The 23,500-nt window shown below is 36.6% G+C and overlaps 1 protein-coding gene across 1 annotated transcript in view; it reads left to right on the top strand.

The window, feature by feature from the left end:
- TMEM184A (transmembrane protein 184A) overlaps positions 1–16,821 on the top strand; it is a 759,325-nt gene extending 742,504 nt beyond the window's left edge. The window contains exon 10 of the mRNA XM_044089548.1: positions 15,544–16,821. Within this exon, the coding sequence (XP_043945483.1) occupies positions 15,544–15,785 (242 nt within the window). The 3' untranslated portion in view covers positions 15,786–16,821. The remainder of the gene's footprint in view (positions 1–15,543) is intronic.
- The last annotated feature ends 6,679 nt before the right edge of the window (positions 16,822–23,500 follow it).

The raw sequence follows: 23,500 nt of genomic DNA, 5'->3' as shown, positions 1-23,500 counted from the left end.
CTACAAGCACTAACCTCAGTGTGTGCAAAATGTTTTTAGGAGCAAGCTTTCCTGAACTCCCACACACCCACATACCCACTGCTATTTATAAATACTGTCACTCATTCATCTCTGTTACAAACAATAAGAAGGCTTGGGGTTTCGTTCAGATGCTTTAACATATAGAAACACATCAGGATGGATAACAGTGTCATTAAGTACGAACGAACTAGTTAACAAACAAAGCTTACATACATACATGTTTACATCAAAACAGCTAACTACAAAATGGCAGGCTCCCACATGCTCAGTATTTATACTTTAGTGCAAGCCCTTGGATAGCTTCTTAAAGGTATACACACACTCACTGATCTACATCCTCCATCTTAAAAAGATTGGCCTTCATGCAAAACAATGCTAGAGCTAAGCATGCATTAGTGTGTGCATTAGAAACAAAATACAGTATTCATGTCCAAGTTGCTTGGTATCTGCTACAGGGTTTAGAGATTCGACCATATCTCATGATATAACAGCTGGGACTAGATTTAGCAACAGGGACAGTCGGTGGTGCACAACTCGTATCAAGAACTTCTGGATTTGTCATAGGAACAGGAATGTCCACTGGAACACCGGACAACTCACTCTGAGATAAAGAGTCTCTCTCACAGGCTATTTGCTGTGGTATAGGCTCAGACACCGGTCTCAAATGCTTCTGATTCCACCTAAATGTTGCTCCTTCTGATTCTGTAATGTACAATCTCAGCTCTGGACCAATATTCTTCATAACACCAATCCAATCATAACCTTTGCATATTTGCATCCCTATCACCTTTCCTTTTTGCAATGGATTGAGCTATTTTTGGTCTTATCATAGTAGGACTTCTGGGAAAGGCATTTCCTCAACAGCTTGTTTTTCACTAATCTGCTTATTCTTGACACATGGAACGAACAATTGATTACTGAGTGGTAATGTGGTTCTGGTTTGTCTCAACAGAAGTCTGAGCAGGTGAACCAAGATGTTTATCACAAGGAATATTTCAGAGATTAAAGAGAGACAAGAAAACATCAATGTTATCTTGTTTTGACTTGTCAAGTAACTGCTTTGCACTTTGAAGTGCGCGAAGTAACTGCTTTGCACTTTGAAGTGCGCGTTCTGACAAAACATTTGGCTGGGTGTACTCTAGACTACTTGTGACATGAGTAAAGTCCCATTCTTCTGCAAATATCTTAAACTGTTGGCTTGTAAACTGCATGCCATTGTCAGAAATAACTTTATGTGGACTTCCATGAACAGCAGCATGACGTTTCTTCTTAGTAATGACAGTAGTGGATGCTAGGTTAGGAAGTAAGTCAATCTTGACCCAACTGGAGTAAGAGTCTACTAATACCAAATAATGTTGACCATTCCACTCAAAGATATCACTGGCTACTGTCGACCAAGGTATTTTTGGAATCTGGTTAAGCTGAAGTGGTTCTTTCTGTTGATGAGGCTTTGTACTATTAGATACTGAACAAGAAGAAAGAGCTCTCTCAATGTCTTGTGACATAGAAGATCAAAATACTATCTCTCTCACCCTTCTTTTGGTAGATTCTATTCCTCGGTGGCCACAATGTAAGATAGTAATGTACTCCAGTTACAAGGATTTTGGAACAATTACTTTCGGACCTTTCATTATGATACCTTTGTCAAACAAAATCTCATCTCTGTATGGAAAATAAGGTTGCAGTTCTTGTGGTAAACTAGATTCCTTTGACGGCCATCCTTGATTGATAAATTACTTGAGCCTTTGTAAACCTGTATCTATGGCTTTGTGATCTCTCAACTCATCAAGATGTGTGGAAGAACATTTCTCACTTCCATAACTTCAGAATTATCAAGCAATTGAGAACCTTGATTACCATTCTGTTCAATAGTATTTCTGAGTGATCTGGATAATGTATCAGCAAGATAAAGTTTTCCTTTCTTATAGACAAAATTAAAATGGTACTTTTGCAATCTCAACATCATACATTGTAGTCTAGCTAGAGCTGAATGCATTGGCTTTCTCAGGATAGTGACCAGTTGTTGGTGATCTGTTTCAATCTGGATAGGTATACCATAAACATAATCATGGAATTTCAAACATGCAAACACAATTGCCAAAAGCTCTTTCTCTGTCTGGGCATGCTGCTGTTCAGTTTGGGTAAGAGTTCTCAATGCATAGGCAGCAGGCAGATCCTCTTGTAAAATAACTGCACAAAGTCCAAATTTTGAAACATCACAGGAAAGTGTAACTGGTTTGTGAACATCAAAGTATCTGAGCATTAGCGGACTGGCAATTCTCTGTTTCAGGACATCAAATACTTTTTGGTGTTGCTGTGACCAAATCCAGGATACATCTTTATGTGTCAGCTCTTTGAGTGGTACTGAGAGTTGGCTTAAGTCTGGAATAAACTTTCCTATGTAGTTGACATGCCAAGAAAACATTGCAGGGCTTGAACATTGTCTGGAGCTGGCATCTCAAGAATGGCTGTTTGCTTTGAAGGGTCTGGTCATAGACCTGTACTTGTGAATAAATCACTAGCATAAGGAACTACTTGTAGCCTGAATTTGTATTTGTATGCATTGAGCTTAAGATTCACTTGAGGTGCCCTTTCTAGAACTTTTCTGAGGTTTCTATCATGTTCTGCTTCATCAGAACCTCCTATCGGTATAGTCGTCTACTAAGATTGTATAAGGATACCCAGAAAAAATTTGCTCCATTGCACTCTGAAAGATTTCACTTGCAGAATTTATCCCAAATGGCATTCTCAAAAATCTGTACCTGCCAAACAGAGTACTGAAAGTAGTGAGCAATGAGGATTTTTTGTCAAGCTGAATTTTCCAAAATGAATTCTTTGCATGTAAGACAGAAAAAATAGTGGCATTTGGCATCAAGGCTGCAACTTCTTCCACTGTGTGCATTGGATTATGAGGTCATTTTAGCCCTTTGTTCAAATCTCATGGGTCAATGCATATTCTGATGTCATCTGAGCTTTTCTTATGAGCTACAACCATGGAAGATACCCATTCTGTTGGAGTTTCTACTGGACAAATGACACCTTGTTGCATCATCTTATCTAACTCAGCCTTGAGTCTGGTCTGCATGGCTATTGGAACTTTACGTGCTAGTCTCATAACTGGACTGACCTCTGGGTCTAACTTCATGGAGTACACAACTGAAAGTTTGCCTAGTTTGCCTTGGAATAGATCTGCATATGTAGAAAAAATGTACTGAGCAAAATTAGAGTAGTGGCCTTTTAAGCTAACATGATAGACATCCTTGTTAAATGAAAGCAGACACATTTTCAGAGAGTCTTTGAGCCCTAATAATGACTGAACATGCCTGTTGACCACATAAAATAATAAGTCGTAGCTTCTTCTACTCTGGAGGTAGTAACATGAAAGCACTACTGAACCTTCAGTTTGAATTTCTTCATCTCCATAAACAACAAGATTCACACACCTTACCAAAACAAGCCTTTCACCTTTACATACTCTGGCAAATGTTTCTGCAGACATAACATTGCACTTGGAATCTATGTCATCTTTGAGCTCTGTGGGTTTTCCATTTATCCGAGCAGTACAAAATACTTCATTCTTTGCCCTTAAATCAACTGCATTAACCATTTCATGAAGCACTGACACACCATCAACATAAAGAGTAGGTTTCTCACAGTCTAACTGATCACCTCATTTCTTAAAATATTTCCTTTTAATAAAAGTACCCACATTCTTTCGATTTGCAAAATTTTTTTGTAGTGATTCCACTTATTATATTTCTGGCATTGTTGACCAAAAGCTAAACACTTTTCCCTTTTAGATTTTTCATTACCACCACAGTTATGACAGTTGGCAATGAAAGTGGGCGGGGGCCCATGCTTTGAGTTTGCTGACTTACTCTTATGCTTCACTGAGGCTGTGCAAAGTCTGGAATGTGCTAGTAAATTCTGGGGAGACCTGCAGCAGTCCCTGGGAAACCCCATAGCTGCAATGTGCTTGAACCTGTTTCTTTTAATAATGTGCTGCATACTATCCACATGAGCTTTATCACTGTACCTTCTAGTATGTGTGTGCTTTTCTGTAAGCTTGTATATCTGACAAATATCAATGGCCTTATTCAAAGTTAAATCAGTGTCACAAAACAAAATCTTTCTCACAGCATCATCTTTTATACCACACACAAGTCTGTCCTTTATCAGCTCATCCCTTAAGTCACCAAATCTGCAGGTTTTACCTTTATTTCTCAGGTCAGATATATATGCTGCAAAAGTTTCACCAGGCTTTGACCCCTCGTGTAAAATAAGTGCCTTTCCATTGTACCAGAAAAAATGAACTTCAAGACCAGGCAGGACTGCAGAGCCAAAACTTTAATTGCAAGTCCAGTGATAGAAAATAGCACACAGAGTGAAACAATTTCACCAATAAATCTCAAGGTTAAACGCTTTCACCCGGAACCACCAGGCTTCATCAGAACAAATTCTAAAAATGGCTGTGAGCTTTAAATACTAGCATCAATCAAGAAATTAACAATAATCAACCAATTAACCAAAGCCATTAAAATTTAAAAGATTAAGACACTATACAATCAACTCTAAAAATGTATATATTTCTATCATGAAAAGTTTCATTCATTTAAAAACTTAGAATCATGAATAATCCTGATGTCGTCTAATTGATACACAATCGTAAATAATTGTGCTTAATGTGTCACTAAAAGCCAAGGTTGTGTAAAAAAACTACTAAATCAAAAATGTTTAAAAAACTGAACCTTAGCCATCAACATCATTGTGTAAAATTGTCAAAAGATGTAGTAGATAAAAATATATAAAAGTGTATAAAAATATAAATGTCCCATGTTATAGTTTGGCTGCTGTAAATTTCAATACACTATTAATGCTAATTTGGTCATTTAAACCCGGGGTCCTTTCTGAATCCAACTTAAGCTGCCAGAAGAGCTCCTTATACTCTAGATTAGCTTCCCAGCAGACTCCCCGGGGGTCAATGGCCACCTGCTCTAATACAAAAAATGTTGTTTTCATATCTATGCATAGTCTAAAATGCTTGTATAATGCATTAGATTATTTAGCCCTAGACACATCATACATATGCTCATATACTCTCTTCCTTAAAATCCTCTCTGTTTTTCCAGCATAAAACTGCAACAGGTTTCACATATCACTAAGTACACTATTCCTTTTGAATTGCAATTATATGCCTTTCCATTGTAACATTTGTCTGGGGGTTACACATTTCTCTAAATTTACATTTTAAGCACTCTGGGTCTTTCTTTGACTCATCCTGTACAGCAATATGATGGTTCCCCCGCTCCAACATAAATAGCAGGTGCATACACAAATAAGCCCTCCCTTTCTATAGCTTTTGACCCAGCTAAATTAAGCAGAATAAATGTCTTTGTACTGTCATCTTTATCAGAAAGTACAGCCTGTATGAAAATGTTGTACTCTTGCTCAAACACTTCCCAGTTCTTAGCAATATTGCTGTCAAATACAAGTGCACAGGGTTTTGAAATCCGTCTGCCATACCCACAAAATATGCACAAACACACTGAAAATATGCCCCTTGTAACTATAAAACAAACTGTGCTGTGAGCTTGTAACAACATCCAAATACACAATGAACTCTAAAAAATAAATCATTTTTGCCAAGCCGTTTTAAACTTCATGCCCCTTAGTATGTTAGTTCTGACTGCAGGCTCTTTAGACAAGCTGTTTCAGGTACCACATCCTTTAGACATGATGCTTTTGACACCATGCAGCTCGTTTGTCTCTATTACAAAGAAGATGGCTTGGGGTTTAATTCAGATGCTTTAACATATGAAAACACATCATGATGGATGGCATCATTAAATATGAACAAACTAGTTAGCAAACAGAGCTTACATACATACATGTTCACATCAAAACAGCTAAGTACAAAATGACAGTCAGGCTCGCACATGCTCAGTATTTATACTCTAATGCAAGCCCTTAGATAGCTTCTTAAAGGTATATACACACACTTATTGATCTACAAATACCATCTCCAAGATTGCAGAATATTATGGAAAAAGTATATTCCCCAACCTCGGGAATTGTCAGATCTTGCAATCTGTTGACCATCTGCTTAGGCAACCAAATTGTGTCAGCTAAAACTAGATCTGACCATATTTGGTATATATATATATATATATATATATATATATATATATATATATAGCTAGATAGATATAGATAGATATGTGTGTGTGTGTGTGTGTGTGTGTGTGTGTGTGTGTGTGTGTGTGTGTGTGTGTGTGTATTTGCTCACATGCACACATTCAGTTTCATCATGTTATATCAAACCATCATTTGTCAAAATGTGACTCAGCAAATATATTGGCTGATTCACATTTCTTTGAACTGCTGCTTTTGGTGCAAGATCATTTGCCATTTGGACTGCGGAGATTGGGAAGTTTTCCATTTTTACTACTGTTTGCAGTCTCAAAATATAAGTAGTAGGGTGATGCAAGAGATCTTGCCCCCCAACAAAATCACTGCTTTAGTGTGTTTTTACTGTTTTAGACTGTTTGTGCAGTTAATGAAATAGTTCAGCATTTTGTGAGTCATCTGTTATAAAGAAGAAAAAATATCGTACAATTAATCTGAGTATTCATTATAACAAAGGCAAGTGAAAAGCTTTTTGGTCAGTATATTTAATGCCAGCACACCTTGTCTGAAAATCAAAATTATATTTTGATAAGTAAGTGGAGGTTGCAGACAAAGTCTCATACAGATCTGCTTAAAATCTAATATCAGGCTATTAAATAATACCCTTGTACTGAGCTAGTATTTGCTAATTGTAGCATAAATTTTTATTTTTTTTAAATTATCTTTCAAAAGGTATTGTAGGTATGTTTTATAATTTCACCATATGTAAATGTTCTCCTATAGTAAATGCATGTTTATTGTTGTCACTCATAATGTAAAATTAACTAGTTCATCAATAATCTTAAAAAAATGACATCTGCATTCTTTGACACGACATTGCTATTGTTAAGGAGTACCAATAATTCAAACATAATTTTCTAGTATGCTTCCTTTTTGTTTTATTACTATAAAAATTGAGAATTAGAACAATAACCGCAATGGACCTCCAAAATTTGACATGCCAAAAAACAATCTCACAAATAGCTTGAGTCCTGAAATGCTGTACCACTCCAGACCAAGGAACAAGTGCTAACATGGGTCTCGGAATGGGACAAGTTCTGATGTTTGGTATTGTCAGTCTTCGGCATTCGAAGGGTTGGAGTTCGCATTTTAGTATGGCTCAAAGTTCTGATTCTTGAGATAGTACACTGATTTTTGCAGGACATCTTTAATAAAGTGTTTCTGTAATACCGACTCGTGATCATACAAGGAGTAAGAATCAATCACTGTCCTTCTGCTGATGTTGCCAGAATCCAAATGAAGAAGTATGATTCAAAAATGTGGACTTCTTGTAACATGATAGAAATAAACCTTTATATAAATAGTTTTCACTCGGAGTTCCTAACATTATAAAAATGATGTGTATTTTGCAGAATCAAAATTAAAATAAAATCAAATGTGCATTACCTGCTCTTGAACATAGACATGTATGTGATTACTTTTATGGTATTAACCTGTAGAAAGGCATTGGAAACCAGTGGTTTAATTTTGATCATTTTGATTGATTTCATGTTACAGGTTTTATTTAATTCATCTCATACATTCTGTATTTTAATTCATTTAAATGGAACCTTCATTGTTAATTGTTTAATTGATCAATGCTTCTTATTGGTTAATTTCCATTTGAAAATGTATTTAACATGGCTTTGGGGACAGTACATGCTTATCTGATGAAGTTTGTAAGACGAAAACATAAGGGGAACTGTTTTTACAATGTTTATGCGCTTGATGTGCTTTGTGCCTTTAAACCATTGTGTTCATGTACATTTTGGATTAAACTTCTGTTGAGTGGACCAGCTGGTTTCCGGTGCCTTTCTACAGGTTATTAGTAACTTTTGGGCATGTTCAACCACTTTTATACATTTATTGGCTTTTATGGTATTTTTATTATAGAAATTCTTAAGTAAGTTTTGCTCCGAAAGGTTTTTGTACAATCAGACCTGCAGAAGATTCAAACATCCATTTTTTTTTAAGGTACACATTTATATAATTGTTTTCAATATCTCGTTTATTTTATGACATTTGATGTAACAGGTATTCTGAAAGAGTGTGTTCCACTGTGATGGCAAGTCTGACAGTGAGCCCCTAGTACACTTTATCCTGCAGTCCTGGGGTCAGCTCCCTCAGTCATCATTTGCTTACTGTGTCACTTAACTGGACAGTACTCCCAAGCTTCCACTGAAAATGTGCCTTAACCAAATTAGGCAGCTGGGCATCAAAATATATAAATGTAAATATAAATAAATTAAATGAAAAAATGGTTGCAGTTTCTAAAATTTCCAGTCAAGTTTATTTCTGGTCACATTGAGCACTTGGCTCAAATTCATCTACTGGCAATCTGGCTATAAATGAAAGAGTTAAAATTTTCTTTCAACATTTTTCAATACTCATGTACACCTCATATAGCTTACCTATGAAATTATATCTCAACAGGAACTGGGAAATGAACAATGAACAGAACATCAGTGTCTGATACTGGAGTTAATGTTAACCAGCACATTTGCTTCCAAATCCCTTTTAGAAATTACATTTGAAATGTGCAGTTAATATTTAAAATAAGCTCTGAATAAAACAGAAATAAAATGACTGGGTGATACAATCTTTGTTAATAAAAACAGATGTTATACAGCAAACAGACACCAGACTTTTATCTCACTCAGCCCTTCTTCTAGAGAACATGGTCTGAACATTCTGGGTAACTTGTTACCTCTGGTAATATATTTCTGTTATCATTATAAGGTATCAGCTTTTCTAACTGATGTGCCTATCAACAGGTATGCCAACAAACAAGAATGTTCTGTGCTATTTCATAATTTCAAATGGTGTGCATAAACCACAGAAATAATTCTGTGTAGTGTATGCATTGCATCAGTAATAAATCAGCTATTTCTGTCCAAATAAGTCATTAGTATGGGAAAATTCAGCACCTTATCATGCATAAGGTTTAAGGCAAATGCCTTGTAACATAAAATCAAAGCTTTCTCAGAATCCCTGGCACTCTATCAAATGCCATTTCAGCAAGAAAGAGAATCATATGCAAACAAAATGCCTGACTTCTTTTATAAAATGCCATCCTTTCCTCCGGGGCAAGCCTTACCTGCTCCTACAGTCATATACTTAATGTATCTGACTTTGAAGTCACTGTTTCTCAGGGCAAGGACAAATGTTAACCATTGTAATGTTCTTCGGTGAATGTTTATTTTAGCCAACTGTTGTTACTCAAGCAATTGACCATCATATTATTTAACTGATATAGCCACCTACTGATGTTTGCTATGTGTACCTATTTAGTTATTTGTTTGTTTATTTATTTAAAAATGTGCTTTCTCATGTATAGCACTGTGCCAGATGGACATTTTCCAGGCCAGCCCTGTAAGAGAAAATATAATACAAATGGCAGGTCAAACTAGTCAAAAACAGGTCATACAAAAATACCTCATATTCAAACAAAAATCTGTGAAATACAGCTTAATTATACAAATAAAATACAATCATACTAGTATTGTAAAATGCATGTGCAGTATATGCAGCAGGTTTTATCAATGGAGATGAAGTTACTACAGATATATTCAATGTGAATGAGATATCATTATTTATTTATTTATTGACATTTGTTAACCGGGTTTGTCCAGCTGGGCTTGCGGACCATTTTCAGTGGAGACACGAGGAGAAAAGCTCCAGTAGTACATTTTAAACAAGTACAATTATCCGCGGTGGTACAGCGATAGCGTTGTTACCTCACAGCAAGAGTTTCTCCTGTTCAATTCTTGGCTGGAGTGCCTTCTGTGTGGAGTCTGTATGTCCTCCCCTCGGTCGAGTGGTCTCTGAAAGACATGCGTGAATGGGTGTGCCTTCGCTGAAGGTTGGGCATCGGGTTGGCAACTCTGCACCATAAAAATTGACTGCCAATCATTAGCGGACCGGAGTTCTGCTGTGGCGACCCCTAACTGGGAAAAGCCGAAAAGGCAAACAACAATTTTAAACAACATTGATATAATAGCAGTTATAGCAAAAAGATTCACATATGTTGGGTTACATGCTTAAAGTTAAAGTTGCATTAAAAAGAAGCTAAGTAACAATTTTACATTGATATAGTTCAATAGGTCAACAATAGCAATTTTTTGTTTGTATAAAATTATGCAAATGCATAGTAGACACATTGGAGAGAGAGGTGTAATGAGGTACTAAGTATGGTCCTTTTGAGGGTACATAAAGGGAAGGAAGACTAGGTAGGGTCATGACAAGGGCAGGTTCTGGAATTGAGAAAATAAACTTTTAGTTCATTTTTAAAGTGTGAGGTGTGGGAGATTGAACGTAAGTCAAGGGAAAGTTTGTTCCAAGCATGGGCAAGGGAGTGTTTGTAGAGTAGTTTGCCTACTGACCTTTTTGGGTGGTAGATATCAAGTAATTGTTGGTTAGAAGTATGGAGGGTCCGGGATGGGGTGTAGATGGAGACTAAGGTAGAGATAGACAGAAGAAGGGTTTATAAAGAATAGAGTGTAGCATATAAAATTGATAAGATAGCAGAAATTGGGGAAGTTCAAGCCATTGAAGAGAGTTTAAAGAAATGCAGTGGTGTGAGTTGTATGGGGAGTGAGTTAGTAATGAATCTGGCTATTTTATGGTAAGTCTGTTGGAGTTTGTTTAGAGTGGAGGCCTGGATATTGGTAAGAACTGGGGTGGTGTATAAGAGGGAGAGGAGGAGGAGTGCCTATCCCAGGGTAAGTCTAGATTCAGGGGTTAGGAATTTTTTGTTTTGATATAGCAGACCTAGTTTCTGTTTTTTTTTTATACATTGGAGTATGCGTAGGTTGAACTTTAGTTTGTCATCAATAATGACCCCTAGGAGCTTTGTGTGGGTGTCAGATTGGATAGTTGTATTGTTAGAAGATGTAATAAAAAAGGAGGTTTTGTGATGAGAAAGAGAATGGGGAAGGAAAAGTAGGAGTTTGGTCTTTTTGGGATTTAGGATCATTAAGTTGTGAGAGAGCCATTGATCAGTGGATAGTAGGCCTGTTGGGTCAGGGAGTGTAGCTCAGGAATGTTATTTGAGATGGATATAAGTATGGAATCGTCGGCATACTGAATAAGGGAGGATTCTTTGCATGAGGTGTAAAGATCATTGGTGAAGATGTTAAACAAAAGGGGTCCCAAGATGGAGCCTTGGGGAATACCACTGGAGATGGGAAGGAAAGGTGAGGAGGATGAGAGCCATTTTACAGATTGTTCCCTGCCAGATAGGTAACTATTAAACCAGCCAAGTGTGGAAGGAGATAGGTGGAGATTTGCGAGTTTGGATAGTAGTAGAGGATGAGAGACAGTATCAAAGGCTTTGGAGAGCTCTAGGAAGAGACAGAAAATTAGTTTATTGTTGTCTAGGGCCTCTGCAATGATATGAGTGAAGGAGAGGAGGGCAGTGGTGGCGCTGTGGTGAGGACGAAATCCATGTTGGGTAGGGGTAAGTAAGTGATGTGTGAGGAGGTGATTGAGAAGCTGTGAGTGAATACATTTTTCTAATATCTTGGAGAGTGGGGACAGAATGGCAATGGGTCGGTAGTTTGAGGGGTCAGTGGAGTTTCCACCTTTATGAAGAGGGATAGTGAAGAACGATTTCCAAAGGGTGGGGACAGTTGATTCCAGTATAGATCAATTAATTAGTATAGATATAGGATAGGCAACTGAGTCAGCAGCAAGTTTGAGGAATGTAGAAGATAGATTGTCAGTGGAAGGAGAACAAGGTTATAGCTTGAGTAGCAGAGATTTGATGTAAGTAATGGGAACTGGCTCAAAAGAAAACAAAGTTGTGTTAGTGGGGCTTGGAGGAGTGGGTGTTGAAGTAGAGTTTAGCTTAGAGGTTACCAGATTTTGGATGGAAGTGATAAAGTGTTTATTCAGGAGGGTAGCTGTTTCCTGAGTGAGAGGAAGAGTTAGGGTATGGGGAGGGATTAGAGTGCTTTCCAGGATAGAGGATGTTGTTGAGAGTTAACCAAAATTTTCGAGGATTGGATTTGTTTTTAAGCTGAGCAAAGCTATAGTATAACTTTTTGTCATTAGTTGTATGTTTTTTTGCAAGGTTCCTCAGTTGCCTGTATTTTTTAAGAAAAGGTGGTTGTTTAGTTTTAGTCCAGGTTTTCCAAGTACAATCTCTTTGTTTCATAAGGGACCTAGTCTCTTTGGAGAGCCAGGGAGCATGATTTGATTTTACTCTGATCTTCCTAGAGGGAGCTAATGAGTTTAGAGTATTCATAAAGATGCTATTGCTTACAGCATCGTTTAGGGGGAGGTGTTTCAGAATGGACCAATCTATGTTGTGGAGAATAGAGTTAAATTGGCATGAATTGAAAGTCGATAGTTTTCGACAGTCTTTGATAAGGTGGGGTTTAGGAATATGGGAGCAGTGTCTTAAGATGGTGGTAGGGAGATGATCACTGAGGGAGTCAGGTAAGGTGGTGAGATTGTGGTATTGGTGGGGGGAATTGTTAAGGTTCCAGTCTATGATGGAGCTGGAAGTGGAATTTTTATGGAAACGAGTGGGAGATGTTATAATTTGGTGGAAGCCGTGTAGGTGGATACTGAGTTGGGGGGAGTCAGTTGTGAGTTTGGACCAATCAATGTTGACATCACCAAGGATAAGTGTCTCATATGGTATGTTGTGGGAGAACCAGGATAGGATGTTTTCAAGAATGGACAGATTGTTACCAGGAGGAAGGTAGATAGAGGCAATTGCAAGTTTTTTGTGGGGATTCAAATGGCAGTTAAGGATGATGATTTCAGCTGGGAGGAAGTCAGGTATTGGGGAAGGGTATGGTGAGAGGTTAAGGTTGTTTGAGTAAAGAATGGCCACACCACCACTTTTTTACAGGTTTATCAGATCAGAAGATATTATAACCTGGTGGGAGTATTTCACTATTTGAGATTTGTGGCTTGAGCCAGGTTTCAGATAGGGAGAGGATGTGAGGGTTATTGAGAGCTATCCATGAGTGCAGCTCAGTGACTTTATTTGCTAGACTCTGAATATTCAATGAGTAAATAGTTAAGTATTTGGATGGAGATGATTGTTGTGACTGAGGTTGGTGACTGTTAGAGGAGTAAGATGGAGGCAGTGTAGAGGTAGTTTTGGGGAGAGAAGAGGGGCCGGGTTTGGGATGGATATCTCCAGAACAAAGTAGGTTTTTAGTGAGGAGAGAGTGTGTAGTAGATGTTAGATGGAGTTTGTATAGTTTTGACTTAGCTTTGTGGGAAGGTTTAAAAACCTGTAGTATGGATAGTTTATATAGTCTTGAGGTAGAGGTAGTAAAGAGATTAGGGGAGATAGTAAAAGATGAAGTAGTTGGACATATGTTGTATTTGTGAGAAGTTGGTGAACATAGGAGTGGGTCAGAGAGATTGGAGTGGTAAGAGGTGGAGATAAAGAGAATAAGGAGTAGTGTAGAAGATATTAGAAAATAATACATGTTGGAATAAAATATGGTCAGATAGAGTAGGTAGAGACAGTGGTATAGAGGACGTGGTATTGACAAGACTGACAGATTAGTAAGGTGGTTGTGGAAGTAGGCAGGAAGTGGAATTGTAGTGGCTAGTGGGACAGGAAGGGGAGGGATAGTTAGGTATAAAGGTAATTGTAATGTGGTGGGTGGGAATGGGGGTAGGGTAGGGGATCGAAGTGAGCCCAAGCATAGCAAGGGTGAACGGAGTGGGGCTAGCACCCTGGTCAAGATGAAGTCATAGAAACAATCAGAAAAAGATAGTGAAAAACTAGCTTGAGAGACAAGGATATAAAGTTTATAAAGGTATAGTCACCAGAAATAAAATAAAAAGAAATAAAATATGAGCAGAAGTAAGCTTACAAAAGGACACTGGCCTCAAGCTACACAAGTAGATTTACTTGAAGCAAACCCAGTGCTGTATGGTAAAAATAAGCTACAATAGAGAGGGGCTTTGGAGGGGGAGAGAGAGGAATTACTACCAGCTAAAAGCAGGGCAAAAAAAATAAAAAAAAACAAAACATTAATATAAGAGTCTGAAGACAGTAAAATAGGGCAGCTGCACTAGGAAAGGCAGTTATGAGTGAGGCTAGAAATGAATTCAGGGAAGGGTAAAGTATAGAACAGGAGAATATACACAGAAACAATATGAGGATAGTGGGTAACGAAAGAGAAAGGATAGGAGCTGCTGGTGTCTGCTTTTTGTGTCGACTAGCAAAAATAAAACACTGTATATTCTTGTTGTGCTTATAAAGTCTAGCATTAATTAAAAGATTAGCTTATGTAGTAGTTATTTACTGGAACACATACTTCAGTGGTATTATTTTAAGCTTAAAATGGTGGCTTCTGGACCGATGGTTAGAGTTGCAGGGTATCTGTTAAGGTCCTCAAACCTGTGTTGCCTGTACTGTGGCCAAGAGAAAACCGCAGGGAAAAATCCACTAGGGCTATAAAACAGAGAGGAGGGGGATTAGTTATGAGCAAGTAATTCAGGAAAAGAGCAAGAGACAGAAATACCCTGGGTAGAGAGAAAAAAAGTAATACAGGTAGGCAGAGGCAGTATACCTAGCATTAATTTCCATTGTATGAGTGTCTTACACACATAGCTAGCTAAGAACACAGCAGTGTTTACACCTATGCATAAAGTAATGCAGAACAACAGTAGTTAACAACAGCACAGTGTAGACATACACAAGGCAATAATTCACAAAGCAGGAAAACAGAAATTCAGGATACTGAGGACAAGAACAATTGATACACTTTCAGGCAATAGATCAAGTAAGAATATATTCAATAGAAAACACAAAAAAGTTCCCAGCAATGCAATAAAATGTAATACTGAAGATGAAAATATGTTTTCACTTTTTTCCAGCTTTCAAACAGCAGGTTCTCTACATTTGATAAACCACTAGCAGGTTAGTTTCTGCCTACATAAACACAAATGGATATAATTCACTTCACTTCACATAATACATACTTAATCTCATACATAATAAATAATACATAATCTCTTAGGTAGTGCAGAACTGGTATTTGTACAAGACCAGTGTGCACAGTGTTTAGGAGTTTTCGCCTTTTACCTCTTTTGTGCAACTATGGAGTCTGGTAGTAGAGATCATTTGACTCCCATGTGGGGGTGCAGTGTAACTTCCCCCTGGCAAAAATGTTTAATGCAATCTGTGCAGTGGTGTTAGATGAATGTTTTTCTTGATTAGTTGTGATTGAGAAGTTTTTTCCTTGCAATCATGCAGCAGGATTTTTTCCACATGGGAAGCTTCAAATAGCCAAGAATTGCTGTGTTAGAACTCAAGCAGATCATGTGAATATTTCAAATGCTTTATGACTGATTTTTATCTTGTGTTTTTATTTCTAGTTACCTGTGCTCCAATGCAGAGCATCTCCAGTGGCCTGAAAGAGACCATGAATCCTAACGATATGGTACAAGATGCAATTCATAACTTCTCTCCTGCCTACCAACAGTATACACAACAGTCCACACAGGATGTACAACTACCAGACACAAAAACTCCTGCAGCAGACAAACCCAGCCCCCTACGAGTCTTCAAAAAGAGTACAGACAATGAGAAAAGCATGCTAATACATTCTGATGACTGACTGTAGCACAATGAGGTTTGAAAATGGGCTCCAGTGACTTGGAAGTTAAGACCCACTGACAATCTGTGGAGTAACAGACCCTATTTTCTGATTTGTTGAGAGACAAGCAGCTTATTGGAAAACTCTTAAGACAATCATTTTTAGACATGACTACATGGGTCTGGGCATTGTTTCAAAAGTCAGTGGATAAGGCTTTTATGTCTGAAGCACAGCATAATCTGAAATAATTAACACTAATGCATCACATTTCAAAATGGAGTCCTTCACAACATAGCCATAATAGAATGTACTAGGAGAACGTATGTGCCTTGAGCGCTGATTCACTGGAGGTCATGCCAGTCATGGCAGCAGCAGCACCTGACACAGTTTACATAAGAAGAAAAACTGAATACCACTAAGTACCTCTGCAATAACTAATTTATATTACACTGCTAATGTTGTCTTGTGTTAACACAGTTTATAAGTTTGCCTGAAGAATTAGAATTGGAATTTGAGCCATATACAGCACTGTTAACCTGTTCACTGTATTATTCTTTAGTTTGTGTGGCTTTTAAACATTTCTTTCAGTTTCATTACCCAGTAATTTTTGCCTAACTATAGAACTTCTGTGTGCTTCTTCAGTTTTCTTGTAAATTGGCCATATTGAAAATCAGAATGCTTATTTAAATGTACTTCTAATTATGTTTGTTTTTTGATAAATGCAGTATATTTTTATATCATATCCCAAATATATACTGCTTACTGTGTCTTAATTAAAGTATTAAAAGGCCTCATTATCTGAAAAGGTAAGCAGCTTATTTTGAACTAGCTTGGCCTATGAGATAAGATAATTTGATTTGTTCTAATGATATGTAGCATTTGCGCTGAACAGAACATGACTAGTCACAAGGTCCTGGGCAACATCTACATACATAGCATACAAATAATTCAAGCACGAGCATTAATGTCTTTCTAGCTTGCCAATATACCAAAACAGTTGTTCCCATAATAATTGTCTATGCTGTTCTTAAAAATATCTAAAGTAGTGCTTACTTTAATGTAATTTGGTAGTCTATTCCATGTATCAGCTGCTCTCTCAGAGAACCAATTACTGCACTTCTCATTCCTACACAACCTACTACATAAGTTGTCTGATGATTCACCACTTCTTTTTGATAACCCCAAGCATTCCCAGAAGTAACTGCTTCTAAATGCCCTATATACCTGAATGAGGTCTCCTGTTAAGTATCTACATGAGACACTGTACAAGTTCAGATATTTTAGTCTTTCATAATAACTTACATTTTCACATCCATGGTTGCCCTTCATGTATTTCCACTGTACTCTTTCCAGTTTACTCATGCTTGTTTTCCTATCAAGTTTCCATATTGTTATTCCATACTCAAGTTTGGGCCTAATATATCTAATAATCAATGACTTTATAATTTCTGATTTACTAGAATTTGTAAATCTTTTTATATAATCTATAGTTCTATAACTATTGATAATTAATATGATTAAAAAACTCAAAGCTGGATCTACTCATATAACCAGGTCCTTAAATGAATCTAGAGTTTCAATTTTTGTGTGCTGTATTAAATGTTCCCCTTTCAATTTATGTCCCCCCAAATTGCATATACTTAGTTATTGATGTATTTATAACCATGTTATTCTCCTGTGCTCAAATGATCAATTTAGCCAAGTTTTTAAGCAGACATGCCCTGTCTGTAACACATGTAATCAGTTTAACCAATTTCAAGTAATCTGCATGCAGACTGTAGAACACCTCATGTGAAAAAGATAGATCTGAAAGATACAATCTAAACAAGTAAGGGCCTAGGACAGAGCCCTGTGGGACACCTTGACAAATAACCAAGGATTTCACCTATCTAGTTGCTGTATGATACTTGCTATGTCCTATTTGTAAGCCATGAAGCTATCCATCTTATCAAGAGTACAGCAATACCTGGTTGCTCTAATTTATTGATCAATGTTTTGTGTATGAACCTATCAAATGCTGAAGTTAAATCTATATAAATTACATCACGGAACAAATTTTCATTCATACTGTTAATATATTGTTATAGAACATCATGTTACAAATTGTTTTTCATAAGATTTTGTAAATGTATCTATAATCTGTGGTGTCAGAAAATACATTTTAGAATCCACACACAGCTTATCAATTTGCATGTCTTTATTCGTTCTGCATCTTATGTAGCTATAAAATGCTTTCGTATTATTTTCACTATCTTTATATAAATTTTCTTCAAAATTTTTCTTGATTTTTGTCACACACTGTGCTTGAGTTGTTTGTCCAACTTGTTTATTTCAGTTTTCAAAATAGTTTGACCATTTTACATTTCTTGTATATTTTTTTCTCTCACCTTAATCCAGCTTCTCATTCTTAAGGAAATATATCCTCCTGTCACAATGACAAAATGTGCCTAGATCCTGATGTTATTCTTTTTTATTTTTTGCATTCAGACTATTTTTCTTGCAAAACTTTCTACATTCCTTCTACAGTTTTTCCACTGTATGCATTACTTGAATTAGTTTTACATAGTGACTGTTTCTGTTCCCTGGTAGTTTTTTTTTTTTTTACAATCTGAAGCAATTGTATTTCTTGTACATGTGCTGTGAATAATTTCCTTAATTATGTTGTTGAATTAATATTATTCCAGTCTGCCTTTTGGTAAATTTAAGTCCCCAGCCACTATAATTCTTCCTTTTGTTTTTGTGCAAAAAATGCCTGAATTTCTCCTGGTCATCAGCACTTGACTTTAGTAGTCTATATACTCCAATAATTGTTATATGTTCCTGGGTGGCTTTATTGTCACAGTTGCACAACCTGTAGATGGTCTTATCACTGAACATGTAATATTCACAGGTCTCATATTTATCTTTAATCCCTATCATAACACCTCCATCTGTTTGTTTTTTTTTTTGTCTGTTACAGTAAAAACATGTATACCCTGACAGAACTGGTTTCCAGTCATTCTTTAACCGTGTTTCACAAATAATAAAAACATCAGTCTTGTGGAGAATGTAGCAAATTTTCCAGTAAGAAAATTTTATTAGCGCTGCTAGCATTAACAACCATCAGAGATGCATCAAATGTTGCTATCTATGAACTATTGCATTTTCAACCTGGCAAAAATCCTACCTTGCATTTGTCAAATGCTGCAAAATATCTGCTGTAAAAATTCTCATTCCTGATGTTGACAAGTGCATGCAATCTTATATGAACACTTATGTGCCCAGAATTAGGCTCGGATGTTCAACACATTTCCCATTTTTTTTAAACGGGACATTTTTTTCATCTAGGTATTTACCCAAAAAATCTTTTAATTCATGGTGACATGACTCTCTTTTCTATATGTGATTTGTGAAAAATACATCCTAACACCTGAACAAGCTATGCTGTCAAAGAGGGCTGTAAGTTCTCTACTAACAGTCAGAGGGTCCTTGCAGATGAGATCATTTGTACTGACATGAATAAAAACAGATCCATACTTGCTTAGATTAAGGCATTCTAAGGACTGCCTCACATCTTTTATTTTTGCTCCTGGCAAACATAAAAATAATTAATGTTTATCATCGTTTCTGCTGACCCGATTCATTTGCCAAATGATTATGTCACGATGCGAGTTACAAACTACAATGAAAAGTCATTTTCTATCTATGGTACTTTACTGTCCATTAATGAAATATGAAAGCACTAATTGTTGCATGGAAATGTTTAATTACATTGTACAGAAGCTTTGCTAAACTTCAGAAAAAAGTGTAATTACTTTGTACAGAATCTTTTGCAAACTGCAACAAAATTGTTTATTTACATTGTATAGATTATTTTGTAATTTTTCATTGCATTTTTAAATTTTATCATTTTATTAAATCAGTGTCTGCAAAGCATGAGTACAATTTCTTAAGACACTATTGGTCAGAAACTGAAAAAATATATACTTATATATTATTTTGTCTTAATGTCGTATCCCACTGTCTCCAGATTATTTCAGTAGATATTATTAATTGCTGTTTAATTCTAATCCAAAATGGCTTCAAGGGGTAGCTGTAATAGCAGAGTTTTACTTTTTATATAAGCTTTTTGTTTCCCATAATATATTCTGTATCCAGAGAAAATGAAATGTCCATGTCTTAGCATCTTATGCAATATCTTTGCATTTTCTTAGAATGACAGCATTCAGAGTTGCTGCTTATTTTGTGAAACTCTGGAGAGATCCACTGAAATGTTTTTCCAGTGACTCCAGTTGCGTCCCTTGTCATGCTTTATACACGTTATCATATTTTCTTTCCTCTTCAGCTTATAAATAGTTTAGTTTGTATTTATTTAATAAACAATTAAAACAACAACTGCAGGGACTTCATCTCAGTCAGTCTCTAAGATGACACAATAAAAGAGTTTGGAATTATCATATCTGAGGTTCTAGAATGAGGGAAAGAAGGCACATATAAATGGCCGGAGACAGATAAAGAACTATGACAGCCCAAATAGTCACCTGTTTTATTTCCGCATTGATAGTGGTGCTGTGGTAGCATTGTTGCCTCACAGCAAGACGTTGTCCGGTTCGATTTTCAGCTAGAGCGTCTTCTGTGTGGAGGCATGCGTGAATGGGCGTGACTTCATTGAAGGTTGTGCATCAGGGCTGGTAACTCGGTACGTAAAAATCCCCTACCAAACATTAGTGGACTGGAGTTCTGCTGTGGCAACTCCTAACCGGAATAAGCCGAAAGACACAACAACAACAACATTGAGAGGGAAAGAATGAGGGGACATGAACAACATGCTTCTCTACTATTGTTTTTTTTATTTTGCGGACCAAAGCACTTAAAGTGTGTTGGGTAATATTAATATAAAGTATTGTGAGGTTTCATCCAAACCTACCATGTTTTGTACAGAGGAAGTTGAACAGCACTGAAATGTAAAATGGAAAAATAGTGAAATCATGCTTTTTATATGTGGCAATGTATGGATCATTTTTTAGGGAGCTAAACACTACAGAAAAAGGAAATATTGTGTTTCAAGCTTAATTACCTTTTAAATAATTATGCTTGTGTACTACAAAAGCAACTATTTGCATAAGTAGCAATATGCATGACCTTGACATGTATACATCACTAATCACCTGTATCAAAGTCTGTGATAAATGAATGTGCATCAGGCAGAAGATACCTTTTGCTCAATCTGCTACATATCAGTGATGCAACATAATGAACTCTGACAACAGATGGCATTTAAAACTATTCGGAATAGAAATGCATAAATTTAATTTCTTTGAGACTTGAGAGATTTTGTTGTAGATGCAATAAAAGGTTTTTGTGTGACTAATTAGAAAGCAGAATGTATGCCACAGACCACTGCTATACCTTAATATACTTTGCAAAAGCCTAAAACTAAGAAAGCAGGATGTGAAGATTATTGAGTTCCTTTGAAAAAAATAATACTGTCAGAACAGTTGAGGTGTAACCAGTGATCATTTAGTTTACAACAGCACGCACCTAAGTGGTGTATTAGGTATGTTAAGTAAGTGTTGACAAAAATGTATGAAGCCAATACCTGGCAATGCACAATCTGTTGCACTTACCCCAGTTTTATAAAAACAATGAGTCATTAATACAAGAAAAGTCGAGCACAATGGCTACATGTGATGGCAAGTTCTCTTATTTGTCAACATTGTATTCCTTCAACACTAGGCTCCCACAATGAGACAGACTAAAGGCGAGATGGAGAAGCTACATAAAATGGAATCACAGAAACATGACTTTATCCTGAAACCAAAGGAAACCACTTCACTATAGGGTCAAAGAAAGAACATGTCAGTACTTTTTATATTGAGATTGTTAGTGTTTATTGTTTGCATTCTGATGATTTGTTTGAAGAGAGTCTGTGTTATCACTAGGTGTTGGAAGGGCAAAGTTCTAATTAATCTTACATATTATGAAATTTAAGCTGAGTGTTTTGGTGGTACCTCTGGTACATTATGATGTACAAGGTAAATTTAGATGAGAATGTCTAGTGAAAGAAATGTCTTTAAATGAGACAAAAATAATATGGACATGCATAACACCGAAAACTGTCTAGAGTTAAAGCAACCTGTACTTCACTCTCTGTTTAATTTCTCTAAATCTTTTAGGTTTCTAAAACCATGACAGGAATGGACCCCATTCCTAAGTCAGTGTATGATAAAAAAAATTCATGGAATTATTATTGTTTCAGTCTTTGATGTTAGCCAAATATGCTTTATGTAGTATTCACAATGTGCCCAGAATTTACCCCTTTTCCAATTCATATGGAGTTACATGTCATGGTACCATATCTAAACAAGACTGTAAATTCCTTTTTATGGGCTCCATTGTTCCTACATTTATTGGAACTGTCTGTTTATCTTTCTTCCACATTGATCTCATTTCTGCCTACAAATCCTGGTATTTTATGACTTTGTGCCTCTATCTGTACATAAGACAATGTAGTTGTCAGATGATGCAGTGGTGCAGCTGAAGTATGGTCACCTCACAGCAAGAGGTTCTCTGGTTCGATTTTTGGTTGGGGTGTCTTCTGTGTGGAGTCTGCATGTCCTCCTTGCATTTGTGTGGGTTTTCTCCAGGTGTTACAGTTTCCTCCCATGTTACAAAGACATGCGTCTAGAGCATTTTTCCCTGGGTCTCCACTGAAAATTGGCTTCATTCCAAGTCAGACTTTCCCAGTTAACAAATGTTAAATAAAATAAATAGTTACTAGTTGTAGCAATTTCAATGATCAATGCTACTTTTGTCTTATTTTCACGGACAACTATATCTAGTTTTCTTGTATCTATTTTCTGAACTGTTGGTAAGAGTGATCTCATGTAATATAAACTTCATCATTTTTATGATGCTTTTGAGCTCATGTTTCCAGTGCTTCCCAGCTACTTTAATATTGTAATGTTTGCACAATCCCCAGTACAACAGTCTTGCCACATTAGTGTGCCTTTCAGTATACAGGCCCTCTGCCATTAGTGTATTACAGCCAGCAACAAGATGAGTGACTGTTTCCAATTCTGTTTTGTAGAACCTGCATTTGTCTGCTTCTCCCACATGTTCAAAGAACTTTGTAAACTAACATGTACTTAGTCCACTATCCTGGGCTGTCATTATTAACCTTTCATTTTTTGGTTTAACTTCACCTCTCCTTAACCATTGCTGTATCAAATCCTGACCAACCTGAAATTATTCCAGGAATTTTCTGTACTTATCACAATGTGTTTATGCCTTTTCTATATTCCTTGCTTTCTCTTCTGATCCTCCTCCTTATATATATATTTTTTTTATGAACATTCGGTTGCTGTCTGATTTTTGTTTACTTCTGGTTTGACTTCCATTCCTGCTTGACGCTGATGTGCATTTGCTAAACTAAGCAGGGATATCATCTTAGACTTATTCCCCTCATGTTTTAAAACTTTCATTATGTTTGGATCTGGTGAGGTCAACAGATATTTATGCAGTCCCATGATTGCAGATCTATACATGTAATCATTTTCGTGGAGGCCCATACATCCTTCAGAAGCCATATTTTAATGGTGAAACCGCTTAGTTTATGGGAATTACTGTTTTCTGCTCATGTCATTAAAGTGGCATTTCTCTGCCAGTTTTGGGTCGGTTTGTTTTTTAATTATTTACAATTAGTCAACAGTTTCAATAATTGTCACAGAACTGCAGTTTGACATGGACACACACAC

This window comes from Protopterus annectens, chromosome 12.part0, assembly GCF_019279795.1.
Source record: "Protopterus annectens isolate FY-2018-M chromosome 12.part0, PAN1.0, whole genome shotgun sequence".
NCBI classification, from domain to species: domain Eukaryota; kingdom Metazoa; phylum Chordata; order Ceratodontiformes; family Protopteridae; genus Protopterus; species Protopterus annectens.
The sequence above is the reverse complement of the archived record's forward strand: the minus strand, read 5'-3'. Positions and strand labels throughout refer to the sequence as shown.